We start from the raw sequence: 15,233 nt of genomic DNA, 5'->3' as shown, positions 1-15,233 counted from the left end.
CATGCACCAACAATATATTACTATATCAAGTTTGTTATAACCAAATGATGTTTATGACGGTACTGGTAAGAAGCATCAAATCACTAATTGAAACCTTGCTTGTTTTATATGTGTGACATCATACCTGTATGACGTAATCATGTTGATAATGAAGATACCAAGTAAAAGAACAGTAAAACCAAGTGTCAATATCACATGGACTGTAAAGTAAAAAACAAACACATAAATGTTATTCGTTCTCTTAGATAGGTGGCTACCACAAAGTAATTGAAACACCAAATAGATAAAAACTTACCGTGTCCATGTTTAGAGAATGTTTTCATCATTTTGTATGTGTCTTCGTGTCCTGATAAAATCATGAAACGCGCTAAATCTTCGTCAAACAATAACGTTTCAAGTTTAACCAAAGTATTCTTCACCAGTCTATGTTCTAGCAACACAAGCTGAACAAAAAATTATAATTTGGTATACGTCTGAACTGGCAAAACAGAACAATCATTGGTCTTACTACACAATGTCGAAGCAATCAATAAGACGCTACATGACAATAACAGCGTACGGCAGGGGTGACATACTTACCTCGTAAATTACGATAGAAGATACAAAAAATGTTGATAATATCCTTGTGGAATAGCGAAATCCGGGTACATTCTTGTACACTGTACGAGTAACCCTTCTCCAATAAACAAAGCTCCTGTTATCACGTGACACATGGCTCCTATAATCAAATCAGTATTCAATGCGTTATGTGAACAATATGCCTTTATTTACAAATGACATTGTCTAGTAAAGTTAACGTTAATGTTTTGAAAGGGCGATGTTAAGATGAGTTGAATATTAATTCCATATGTTATGTTAATTTACATAAATAATCTCGTAAGAACCAGCACTATTTTGTAAATTTAGGAAACTACTTACTCCTTGGGTGAAAGTAATCTGCGTACGTACACAAAGCAAGCCCTTTGTCGCAGCGGGATACTTTCTTCTTTCTTAACGCAGGAAACAGAGATACATTGCGATCAGTTTGGAAATGCGAGAATAAAATACTGCACATGCAATATCTATATATCGAATTCTGGGCCATGCCAATCTATTATTAAAACCTCTAAACCAATGATAATGCAGATATGTTGTTCATTTGAAAAATTATACTAGAATACGATTTGATGGGTAATATATCTTATACCATAAATTTACAATTTTTATTTATTTTCATCACATGACCACGAATATTCACAGTTGTGACGTTTATTATGAAATATCTGATATGGTCCGGTCACGTCACAATATTCATGTTAAACGTAACCATTTTTGAGTAAAACAAATTGTGCGGCGGTGCTGTTGTTTTTTATCGCAATAATACGATGTTGCAATTAAATTGATTGACAATTCATTCATAAACAAATATCTACCGTGCCATTTACTTCATGTACTCGCATATACTACTAGATTATCACATGACGTCGCTCGTTCGTAGACCTGTTTGTTACGAGTGACGTCAAAAACTTGTATTATCCACGAACCAAAGGTTTGAGTGAATAAACACGATTTCCGTATATTATAAGACGCACATTGTCATATAGCGCCATGGTATAAATAATATAATAGTTTATGTACTGCATGTACCGTACCTGATTGTTTGATTTCATCATTACTTCGCGCATCAGGACATACACAAACCTCGATATCACCACTACAGTACAGATTTGACATGGTGCGCCATACATCAGAAAATCTGTCATTGATTGAAACTACATAGCGGATTAATGTTGGTCATAAAACAAACTCACTAGTTCAGCTGTTTTAGTTGAATAACTGAAAAACTGATTGCAGTATTCGGTGATTATGAAATTCAAATGTATATTTCTGTTAACTAACCTTTTTATGTCATGGAACTAAAATTGTATAGAACACAGTTTAAGAATCTTAATGCAACCGTTTTACATTAACTGATTTTAATATAAGCATAGATACATACCATTGGTGCGTGTTCGCATTGAAGCAGGAAATACCAAGTAACTATTGAAAAATATGCTCCATAGAAAAGACCCAATATACTGCCAACCAAACGATTGTTGGAACTGATACAACCGAAATACGGATAGTATATAATAAAGACAATGAACGTATTAAGGCAACCATTAAAGACTGGAAAATATAAACATAAGTGCACGTTAACAATTAATATCTAAAGACGATCTATGTATTTTGTTTTTGTCTAGTCTATTTAGAAATTCAGTCAGCAAATCGGTAAGCAGAGATAGACAATGTGGCCATTGGAATATTAATACTTTGTTGAAAAATAAAAAAAAATATGTTCCAAACTCGACAAATATGTTTACAATGTAACATATTTTATCAGGTGTATGTTCATTGCAGTAACGTAGCAGTCTTTTTTCAATAACCATTCCATCAATTCTAAATATGATAATTTTGAGTGCATCTAGCTATTTAACGCAGGTTACTTGTACATTATCATGAAAAGGCTGCTCACAAAAACAGCACTCCAGAATGAATTCGTGAAACCACCTTTATATTTTGCGACCAACCAACATTGACCGTCAGGTATTCCCATGGACAAACTTAGCACAGCATATGAACTACCCCATTGCCTATGTATATATTGGTATAGTAGCATGCTTAGTGACTTTTACCTACTGACACCTGTGTGCGAATTGAGACACAATGAGAAGCTTTGCAGTTAGTGTGTCTGTATTAATTACCTAATTTGCATAATGATTAACTTTTCGGCTTGCCATTGGTTCTTTTCAAGAATTAATCCTCACATTTGTACCGAAATTTGGTCTAATGTGCCCTGGAACAATAGACAATTTTTGAATTTGCATAATGTGCATAATCATCACATTTCATTGAAATTTGGTTCATAGATGCTCTGGGGTAATCCACAGACATGATTAGTTTTACAAAGAAAAACACGTATTTTGATTCATCTAATTATTATTAACCAATGTTTGGTATCTCAAAATTGAACTTGAGGTGCTCAAACAACAGACAAATATTTGTTGGAAGGCAAAACAAATCTTTAATATGTCTTCAATACTCTTAGCACACGGAAGTTCTTTCTAAGCTTTCTTTAATATCTCTTTTACTGTTACCTTACATTGGTAGAGTTCTCTAGTACTACGATATGCCACGTGGTTTGACATCGGTTATCTGCAGACACATAGACGTGTATAAAATGACAAGTATTGCCAGTATCTTAGACGAATCTAATTTACTCATATGCTTAAATTAACGTGTTGCTCGAAGCCGGTCAATTTTGCGTTAAAGTGGAAGCCGCTTTCCAAGTATGTCTATTACAAAATACGCACATGACCTAGTAGATATTCTGCCATTCCATTATAATGGAATACCAAACACCCTAAATAGACACTAAATTTAGTGTAAACGGTATATGCCACACGTCACTGATGCATATTTGTAGTTTGCAGCGAGGCAGCGAACACTGCCGTGGAAGTTTTCAACTTTCGTTAACAATGGGCGATGCAGTCGTTGTCAACAACTGTCTTGCAATTGGTGGATGCTTATTATTGGAATTCTATACACAATACGAGGCCCGAAAATATTTCTAGCCCGGAATATGTAAATGTACATGCGGTTGTTTTACAGAGGAGTGACGGTCTAAAACAATATGTATGCCCTATACTTAGATTCGCCAGTAACAGAGGACCACTGCTACGTGTGTTTGTCTTTAAATTTCTTGCTAAATCAGTGCGTGACTACCAAACCATGGTATGACTACAATGCTACTGCTAACTTTTTCAAATATTTCAAGCACTTCGGAGTTTTTGTCATGATATATATTTCCATGTATTTAGATGTGAGTCCGCTTTTTGGCAATTATAACGACATTCACTGATTAAGGCTGGATAATTGGTACCTGATGGAAGGGCTGAGCGAGATCTTTCAACGCTCTCTTATAACCTGTCATCATTAAGCTTATACGGCGTGTCAGGGGGTAGTCGAGTTAGTGATTGGAACAAATTACAGGGATAAATGTCGCTACGGAATGTTATTTTAATACTGTTGGCGCCCATGAGTATAAACTAAAGATATGGATGTAGAAGTAACTTCCTAATATAGAGAGCAATTAATCAAACATGTTATGACGTGTTAAATACTTCATGTGATTGGCTACATGAGTGGAATGTGTGGAGGCCACGCCTCAAGATCTTGAACTTCCATGTAAGGTGCGATGGTTTTGGAAAGGTGAATAAAGTGGTCTCAGCCACTCTACATGTGGCGCGAAGACTAGAGGTTGACACGAATATCATCTCGGTGTGGTCTGTGCTTGTTTGAAAGGGTTGCGGGCGTATCGATCCCCGGTTACCTGAGATAACGCTATTAAGACGATAATTAAGCCGTTATATTTTTGTCAAGTTTTTATTAGGTATTCAAATTACTCATGTGACGCGTGTTTATTTAAATTTGACAAACGTCTACTTTGTTATCAGATATCGTGATTAGTAAAGCAATTCAACAAAACTTATGTTCCTAAATGATTGGAGTGCGTTTATTATAAAAATACCTGGTGCGAACGGTCAAGTAATTAAAAAAATTGCTGTAAATGTGACAATTACTTACACCCATCTAATTGACCACCAGTATCGATTCGGACATAATAGTTTCCTCTGAACAAGTCAAGAATCGAGAACGCTGTGATACCAAACGCAAATACGTGACCTAATCGACAACGATGCTCATCCAATAAATTCACAGGTCTGTAATATATAATTCCTTTACTTATTATGCAAAACAATTAGGTAAAATAGCAATGAGAACAATGATCACACAAATATTTTGAGACCAAAAATCTAATGTAGATCGTGTTTCCCGCGATAGAAACAGCATGAAAGTATAAGTATAAGCATGTACAAGTTGTAGGTAGTTTCAATATATTTTCAATATATCCTTAGACTATTAAAAAAAAAATATTACACTCTATTTTGTTTAAGTTTGAACCTTTCATTTTCCGCAATAATGAACAGCACATTGGTTAAAAACACATTAACAATACACCATTATGCATGTTTGGGCCAACAAAATATTTTGGTAAATAACAATGCAATGTGGAGTCCCCAAATCTGAATTGTGGGTACTACTTACGTTGGTAGTCCAAGGTTTGCAACCCAGGGATTATGATAACAAGGTAATTTTCGTCCAACTATGTAGCTTAGTACTAAAATAACTATGGCCTGTGAAATAATAAAAAGATTAATTATTGTTACAGTAAATATTTGCATAGAAAATGGATATTCCGTCTTTACATGGCAGCGTTGTATTATCATATTCTTTTTATATTGACTTTTTGACAGTTGATTTAAACACACTATCTTAGACAGAGTTTCCCCAAAGTCCATTGCCGTGGATAAAATAACACATATTAATGATATGCAGCAAAATAATACAAGTACAGATGCATACTGTGTTCGTAGGTTAACCGCAAATAACGTTTGGGGGTATATCGACCTTATGAAAACAACACTTATTCTTTTATTAATTATTCATGTTATTTTTTTTCAAATAAATTTATGTATATTCTTTGTACGAAACTGTCAAATCAATTATTCAAATGCAATAAGTTGTTCCAAGTACGAACAGGTTCAGAAAACTCGATTATTACGAAAATCGGAAATGTATTGTCAACACTGATGTAGATAAATACAACAACATTTCACATATGTGGCGCGAGCAGCTGGCGGATTTCGTCCACGCAGACCGCTGGTAATATAATGACAACACAAATGAAACGCACAATTTCAATACGTAAACAAGTGCAATCAGGGCGGTTGCGTGGTTGGCAGATGACATCCAAAACAGTCTCTGTAAACACGTTGAAAACAGAATAACTATCTCCTTAATTGTATTGTTGTCCCAGAAATGATGCACGCCGCGCTGCGGTGCTTGCAGTTGAGAACATGAGCATTCAAACCGACACACGAATATGACAAGACAATTCCCGATATTTTGATGCTGAAACAATTATTAACCGAAACTTCGGCATAAATAAAGATTGTTCTCCCTGATGTAACAAGTATTCACCTCGACTGCGCCTCGGTGAGTAATTGTCAGAGACATATCTTCATATACCCCACCGTTGTAATTAATAATTGTCTATTCATCTCTCATATTCTAGTACGCAAAGTGGTTGGATAGAGCAGGTCTCCTAGTATTAACGAAATCACAATACAATATACCCCTCAGTTTATGCAAAACATGTCGACATTTCATTCTAATAGCGTCTGCAAGCAGAACGAACCACGCAAATAATACGCTATGCTGGGTACCGAATTTGGGACGAATTTGGACATCGAATCTCAAAGTGTTGAAGGTCCAAGTACTGACATATTTGACAAACACAGATGCAGAGGACAGCAACCATACTTCACTTGTGCGGCGCGAGCAGATGACGTGATCAGGTCCGTGTTAATAAATCGCACAAATTTAAACGCAGACAAACTTGAAACCAGGTCAGCAGCGGGTCGCCATGTGGTCGCTAAGACTACGAACATTCAAATCCCCACACGATCACGAAGACAATTTCCAATTTCCAAAATCTATTTTCGCTTTCGGATGACATGGTAGCTCCCCGGAGCTCCGCGGATACCGGACCGAAAACCGCATGTTTGGTTGTGACCACCTCCCTAATGTGACATTACATAATCACGTATTGTAGATATCCACTACAGGATCAAATTAAGCACATTTTATGTTTTCAAAATAAATAATTAAAGATGTTAGCTGTATTGCAAAACACTATATCCTCGTGTGTCTTGCATACTTGGAGACTGACTGATTTGGTCACGAATATTGATACAGTCTGTATAAAAAAATACATATGTTAATTACATAGAGAGATACCATTTGAATTGTAGCAAAACTGTTACTGGTAACATGTGCATGTATTCTGAAATTGTTGAGCACGACAGTTTCGCCGTTGTGCTAATGAAGGACATTGTTCTAAATTTATTCAATTATTATGTAAATTGTTTGAATTGACATCTTGCTTATAAATGTACACCATGTTTTATCAGATCTAAATAAAAGCGGTCGCTATAAGTAAACATTAATTGTCGTGTGAGCCGTGTAAGAATTGTTTACCTACCTACACACTCAGACATTTTTAACGAAAAAATGATGAAACAATAAACATACCCATGCCAAGCTTATCCACGCCCTTATTAACGTTAGGGACTGGTTGTAAGGGTTATATTAGTGAATGAATAGAATAGAAACGAACTCGGCCCTTACTAGATATGTAAATATAGGAATTTCTGTTCGAGGGCTGCATGCGAAGCGGTACCTACTGAGCCCATTAGAATGGCGACTCTCAACAACAATTGGCTGACAGACCATCTGATTCTTATCATAGATCAAAGGTCACCCACCAGGATAAAAAAAAGTGAAAATGATATTGAAAATGAATTTAAAAAATAAAAAAAAGGTAGTCATAATGTAAACGTTTTTTCTGTAAATGATAACATAAGCCACCTCGGTTGCCGTACTGTAGGCTTCGGGTAAATGAAGACGTGTCTCTTTGACAATTATGCAACTGTCACATCAGGGAGAAATATCTTTATACACCTCTAATTAGTTGCGGTTAATAATTGTTAAATATATTTGCTGCCCAGCCAACAATTTATTTCCTGAAGCATTATTATTATACTAAATAATTAATACTTAAATAAACATTAATTATTCAAACACGAGTTATTGACAAGTATTGTTTCAACTTATGAAATCCTTTGTATTCATGACATGTTTGTAAATTCCCTGACAGACGTTCTCGTTAATATTATTATTATACATGAATTCATTCATTACCGAATAATTGTAAATACTATTTACTATTTATATGACGTACAGTAAAGGGCATAAAGCTGCTGTTGTTATTAATGTTTTATAAGTGTACATTTTTCACAATGAATCTTGGATTCATATTTGCCAATCCGGAAATGGTATTGTGAAATCAACGTTAGTTCTAGTTAATAGTAATTCTGGATACATTTCACGTGCACGTGAAGGCATGAGCACGCATTATAGGAGTGGATGATGTTTACCTTTTGGGACAATCACTATTGAATATTTAATTTTAAATAAAAGCTGATGATTGGCTTTTAATTTGTTTTTATAAATACGTGCTTTCACCAGACTAGACACCCACTTAATAACATACAACACACTATACATAATATATATAGTTAGGTTGCAGAATGTAGCCACTAGAAAAGTCCAACCAACCATTTATTTACTCATGTGCTCAAACGCCAATCCAAAACAACAAAACGGTTACAAATCGCCAAAAACTAAAATTCACATTACTAAAGTGATAACAATAAAACAACTTGAAAAACAAACATGAAAAGTTCAACGAAACTGAAAAAAAAATCATACTCAAATAACAAAAACCAATTTATATTCTACTTTTCCGGCATACGGACCTTCAGAAAAAAAAACAGAGATAAAATCCTGTTTTGGGGGAAAATACAGCTGGAAATATTTGGCTATCGCCTTGTCATGTGCGCCAGAATTATTGACCGCTGCTGACTTCTGTGTTATTACGCTGCAAATCACGTGCCTTGCACACAACCTACGATTGGCTGTTAACATGACATTAGGTCAATAGTTTCCCGCTATATTGACGAACCGCGAGACACTTTATTTACAGCAAAGTCATGTATTTATTATTATGAATATGGTAATTATATTATAATGTATGACATTTATTGGGGAGTCTTTCAAACACTTTTATATTGCTATTTGAACTCAATAACTGACTGATCTGAACACCTAATTTGGAAATTGTGTTGAGTAGAAATTAATATGTGTACACATTTCATGTCATGTAGTCATAGTCACATTTGAATCGGTTTGAATAGGTAGTCAGAAAATGACAGCGATGTACTTACAGACACAGGCATGATATACATACACGCCGATTCAATGTAATCTCCGCAGTCGCTGAAAAAATGAAAGCAACAGTAGGTTATAAATCTAAAAGGTCACATAACGTCAAAGCAAAAGCAATCTTCGTCTTAGCTCCTGAATTGTTGACACCAATTTTCTAGACACAATAAGCGAACAATGTTACATGTCGGAAGTGATTGGCACAACCGGAAATAAGCTACATCCTCCATTGGGCTTTTTGTTCTCGTATTAATCACTAAAATGGCATTGTACGTGCTTCCATTAAATAATATTATAATTATTGACTCCGCTCCGCTAGGATTGATATTGAAATCACGTTTATGTGTGTGATTTTCCGTGTCATCACGTATTTATTTATTTGTGGTTGTTTTGGCTGGGCTGATTTCGCTCAAACTTGATCACACATTTACTCTAGTTGGGCGGTACAATCTAAAAAAAAATCCTGGCCCACCGTTGTCATGGCAACAACCAAAAAACTTATTTTTTTAAATAGCTTCGCGTCAAATGTATCTCCTACAAATATATGACTAACAATCTCGGCTATAGCTATTTCTAATCAGCTTGAGTGTGGGCACAATGTACATTTGTTTTTTCTTATCTCTTTTAATTATCGAGAAATTTGACCTCATCATTTGGGTAACATTTCACCAGTAACGGCATTTTAATTCATCTGTGATTTTTCATACTTCATACTTGGCAGGCAGGTCATACCGCCAGTCTAGTTGGGTGGTAAAAAAATCAGGACTACCGTTGCCAAGGCAACCAACACAAAACCTGATTTTTTGAATATTTTTGCCCGAATGTTTTACCTCCTACCGGTCTTGTAATAACAGTGTTGAAATGATCATGATTTGTATTTGAGCACCGACGAGAGATTACTGGCGCTGACTGTTACATTGTATCAACGCAAATTTTAATGAACTGTAAATGCAGCATTTAATCAAAGAATCTAGGAAATACGATCGCAAAGAGGTCTGAAATAATCATATTATAACAGCGCTAGTAATAAAGTAAAGTGACTTCTGAAGACAGAATGCTCTTTGTAAACTTCATATACGAGGCCCCGGTTTTAGATATAAACCGACGTTTGCTTCACGTTCATGTTCAATCACTATGGTTCAATTTGTAATTCGAGTTATAAAATAAACGACGATGATTCATCGTTAGCCGAGTTTCGTGACTGTCTGGCAAACACTGCTATGACTTGGACACATCTGACCACATGTAAATTGCATTCAACATGTTCGCATTTTATCATTTCTCCCAGCATACAACGAGACAATTGGTGACCAAACTCTGTCTACAATTTCTCTTTACTAAATGTCATTGCAGTTTTGTGGTATCGCATCATTAACATTCTGTTCCGTATTAATTTGCAATAAAATGTGGGTTTTGTAATAAGCTTGTGACATTTACATGTACACTTTGACCGTTAATTTAGCTCATATCGACGCTTTTGTTTAGAGTAAATCAATAGAAAATGGTATAAATATCAATATGTTTTTTTTTGTAAATAGTTCTTTCCTTGTGTCACGTAGTCTAGAACCCAATCATGCTAACTGTGTGACCTAGAACAGTCGCCAAAATTCGGGTTGTTCCTACCATACGATCGTACAATATATCTAGTAGCTCATGTATCAATCTTATCCATATAACAACTCTGTTCTGGGTTTCTCACAGGATAATCGTTATATATTGAAAATAACAAATACATAGCATAATTAGTCCATACTATATAATACAGTGACTAAAACGATCAAAGGTTCATGAAAAAGTGTAAAAATGACAATTGTGATTATGTCAGCGCATTTTTAAACATGCAAATTTTATGATTAGTTTCAATTGTGTAATATGTCTAATTGTAGCGTTTCCGGAAGTTAAGACAGATTTTATCAATGCCCAAAACACGCAGGGTCATAGTACACCGCTAGTCCGTGTTCCCACCTCACAGAATAACGCCTCAAATAGAAGTGCCGTCATCTTGGAATTATCTCGTATCAGCCTCTGTGAAAATGTATACACTATTCTGCCTAAACAAGAAAACGAATATGCGATTATATTGTTAACCTTCATAGATACAATTACATAGCTGTGTCACAGGTGAACATATTTAAAGAAATATACTATTTAAACAATTACGATTTCAAAAACAACGATAAAATAATCACGCTTATATTTTTTTCTCAACATATACATTTTATAAATCGTTATTCCCTTTGAAGCTAATAGGGTTGCCAAATTTATGTTTCCTATATAGTGTATCGTATAACTATCAATATAAAACACACAATGTTATTGGTTTATTTGTTTGTTGTAAGAAATCCCAGGGGCTGTCAAATGCCTAGATGAGATTGATACTTGAATACTAGATATAGTCAGATTATATGGCATCATATAGTAGGAACAACCCGGATTTCAATACCTGTTGCGAAACAGGGTTCCTGATCACACAATTAACATGATCAGATTCAAAACAACGTTAACACATCTGTGTGCTCTATCTATTCCAACGTTTATTTTTAAGCGTAAAGGATGGCTTACCATTTTGAATTGATTTAACTCCAACGAAATTGTGAATACGAATTCTAATAACGGCAAAAGTTATACAATCATGAATATGGTGTTTCAATCTTATTACAAAGCCCACTTATTATTTGAAAACATGAAGAAATTATTACAAAACGCGCAGTATTCTCGTCGGCGTTTGCGATACCTCAACGCAGCCAAGTCATAAAAAGTAGCAGAATGGTTCCAAGTAAACACCATTCGACACATTGCACGAGAAATGATAACAGTCGGGCGTGCTTGCGTATTCTTGCAATGTGCGATACAAGGGTCGTAAATATCAGTCATAAAGACTGAATCCATCTGAATGCAACTGAAAGTAAATTTTGTGCATACTCAGGCGGGCTTGTATAGTCGGGCAGTATGCGGCAAGCTTTACAATTCAGCATCCGGATGTGTTTATAGCTTCCCAATTACTGACAGTTATCAATGTAATAAATTCGTACTTTAATTATAGGAGTTATTGATCTTGGTATGCATTAACTATGTATCCCCGGAGTCCAATCACGTATAATAGTATCACTAGTATTGACAACTGCCAAATCACATTTAGTATTTAAAGTGACTGTCGCATTTATGCACACATGGTTATATGACGTTCATTGTATTTTCGACAGAATAAAAGAAATTTTGAATGTTTTTATGTTGGTACGGCATTTATGGCTTGTCAATCAGTCTGGTCATTGCTATCCAAATTTATAATTGCGTATTTGAACGTTTTTCTTTCTCAGGCGATGAACGGCAAAATACATTTATTATATAACAATGATTTATAAGAGTACGGATTGTCTTGCAAATTCGCTAGTGTTGCGATTACGTGTTAAGCTTGTTAAGTCTTGTTTTTGATGGGAATTTACCGCTATATTAACAGACCGTCGATAATCACAAACAAGGTAGCGGGAAGGAAGTGGTGGCATTTTCCAATATAAGTAGTAGTCTCTGACTGTTATCTCATTCGAAACATTCATTTACCACATGTTTTTGTGTGTGTGGAAAATCTAGAAACAGAGAAACGCATTCAAAGTATACAAGAAAGTACCTTCACTGTATAATGGATACTAAATCATTGCATCAGCTCATCACTATAAATGTCACGTGGTAGACTAATTGCCGAACCTTTGCCGTCTGCGTCAGCGGGGTTTCCAGTGACATTGATACATTCAATGTAGTCGGATTTAGGCACGAATGATTTATTAGTACAACACAATATCCGTGAACGGTATAATTTACTCACCAGTGCTAGATTAGGACATGCCAATGATGCTGATAAATTTTATACAAAATAGTGCAAATAAAATATTGTAATATGTTAACAGCTATTCGAACTGTATAAAATATATCATTGGCAATCATAACTGCTCATTAATATTCACTGCTTACAAAATATTACATAATCAGCTGCAGTTCAAGTAATCTTACACTATATTTCCTAATGGGATTTAACAAATATAAAAAAACACGGTTATTTAAAGATTTAAAGATTATGCAACACATTCAAATGAATTAGACATTGTTGAACAGAATTTAGCCGAGCAGGTTGCTCTGTTTACTACTGAGGGTTATAAAGGATCCGGAGTAAAGCTGCACATACGCCATGCAAAGTGTTCATACTTTATGTACACAATCATTCTATTTTACTCGCGTTGTACACGTCAAATTTCAATAAAAGCAACCCGAGAATATTATCCCTTGCATGTCGGATTGACTTAACTAAAAGATCTAAAATATTTACAAGCAGAAACTACACTATTGTGTACAACATAGTGTTCTCTCTTGTGTGTCCCGTCTATTAATTAAGATTTTTCTGCATGAATGTGTTAACGGGTTAACGGGTAGTCGCATCGATATTTTGTGAAGACACATATAATACTTACCCTGCACGAACAGTGTCATTTTCGTCGCTGTCAAAGGCGTCTTCCCAGGGCATATGTGACATGTTGAGTAGCGTCCCGTTACATGAAACAGTGGTCGAATTTGCGACAGTTCCGATTGTACGGCAACGAACCGTAATGCCCTTCACGGCAAATGCGACCATTTCCGATACAGTCATAACCAGCTGTCCCACCCCAGACAGAATGAGATAAAGTAAAACCACGAACATGTAGTCCATAATATACGTTTTCAAGCCTTTTAGGATGTACATCATCTTTCATCGACCGACAGGACAACTCTTATTAAATTTCTCTCGAGACGAGTCTTTTTGTTAAGCAAATTTTCATAATACACTGTGTTACCATGGTAATATATGTCTTGCTCCTGGGGGGAATTAAGATAACATATATTATAATTGTATGCCCTGAGTGTATCGCGCTACTCTCTAACCTAACTACAGAGGGCAGCATTTTTACCCTAGATGTTTATATTTTATATTTGTTTAATTATGTGTCTATTCTTATGGATACAGTGTAGCCAGGGTAGCTTCTTTATTGGAAAGTCATGTAACATATAATATCATGAAGGCCGGGGAATTTGAAATTACCAGCTACATATTACATAGAAGTTTAGTTCAGTTGTGAATATTTAAATAACGTCTAAGTGTAATTCTTTTCGCGCAGTAAAGCAATGCCATGTGACATAAAAACCTATTACCTGTTTTAGGTCATGTCTTCTGTGGCCTTAGATAAAATAGTGCCGCAATAGTATTTAACTACTCATTCAAGTATGCATGTTCAAAATTTAATACGGTGAATGCGTCTGTCTCGAAAAATACTGGATTGACGCTTAATAATTTGAAATGCCAATAAATTCCTAGAACTGTTTACAATGTATACAACGACCATATCACGAGTGTGTTATGTATCTGTCGCATGCGACTTGTTTACCACTTCCGTGTGACTGAGAATGTTCTAGAACCGTACTGTGTCTGGGTGCAATTTTTAGAAACTGGTTGAATAGGTAATAGAACACTGTAGGAGGCAATAGAAGGTAATGGAACATTCTAGAAATTTGTAGTAAGTTCCAGAATCATTATGTATGCTGATGTAATGGTCTGTTTATAGACAGTGTGGGTATATATAGGGGAGTTGTTCAGCACTGAGATCAGATCGAAGATCTCGTTGAATTGTATAGGAGTTTAAGTATCTAGTTATTGGAGTAGTGGAGTTTTACCGCGTTATTGTACTTGATGTTTGCAGAGTATAATAATACCAGTACCAGTTGAAACCTCATCTGTTGGCTCCGTGTTCGTATTTTATCATCGCCGCCAGGGAAGTATTTCTGTTACTGTTGTCATTTTGGTATTTGAACCATCACACCTGTACTATACCAATTACGGTAATATTACGTTGCGTGTGACAGTATCAACCCGCGTCACAACTGTCATGCTGATAGTCATTTGAGTTCTGCGATCTGAATTCAATCCTCATTATGATTTTAGTATTAACTCCCTAAATAGACTATAACATAGTAAGATAAACATGGTATTCACCGCTAACGAAAAAATATCACAGTATACAACCCATTCTCGATAACTTGATGCATTTTTTTCATAAATAACATTTAAATAATATTTGGACTTAGCAATACAATAGATTTGCTAATTTTGTTGTTCAGTTACCGATTGTACAAAATATATTCAAAAACATGAGCATACCTCAGTTTTGTAACATATCCGTAATATTTAAAATTAATTTATAACATTTATAATTACCGCTATGTACCAATGTTTCATCCCAACTGCTTATTCCAATGAGTTGCTATATTTTGTTATATTCTACACA

At 35.2% G+C, this 15,233-nt stretch overlaps 1 protein-coding gene across 1 annotated transcript; it reads right to left on the bottom strand.

Moving 5' to 3' along the window:
• Positions 1 to 75: 75 nt before the first annotated feature.
• Positions 76 to 1,762, bottom strand: LOC146735048 (uncharacterized). Its single transcript, XM_085507338.1, has 5 exons — positions 1,632 to 1,762; positions 919 to 989; positions 580 to 718; positions 296 to 443; positions 76 to 200 (listed from the first exon to the last, which is right to left on the bottom strand). The coding sequence occupies exons 1-5, from the start codon at positions 1,740 to 1,742 to the stop codon at positions 76 to 78; spliced, it is 594 nt and encodes a 197-aa protein (XP_085363464.1). The 5' UTR covers positions 1,743 to 1,762.
• Positions 1,763 to 15,233: the final 13,471 nt, after the last annotated feature.

The sequence above is a fragment of the Saccoglossus kowalevskii genome, chromosome 13 (assembly GCF_978046115.1).
Source record: "Saccoglossus kowalevskii chromosome 13, keSacKowa6.1, whole genome shotgun sequence".
NCBI lineage: Eukaryota > Metazoa > Hemichordata > Enteropneusta > Harrimaniidae > Saccoglossus > Saccoglossus kowalevskii.
The sequence above is the reverse complement of the archived record's forward strand: the minus strand, read 5'-3'. Positions and strand labels throughout refer to the sequence as shown.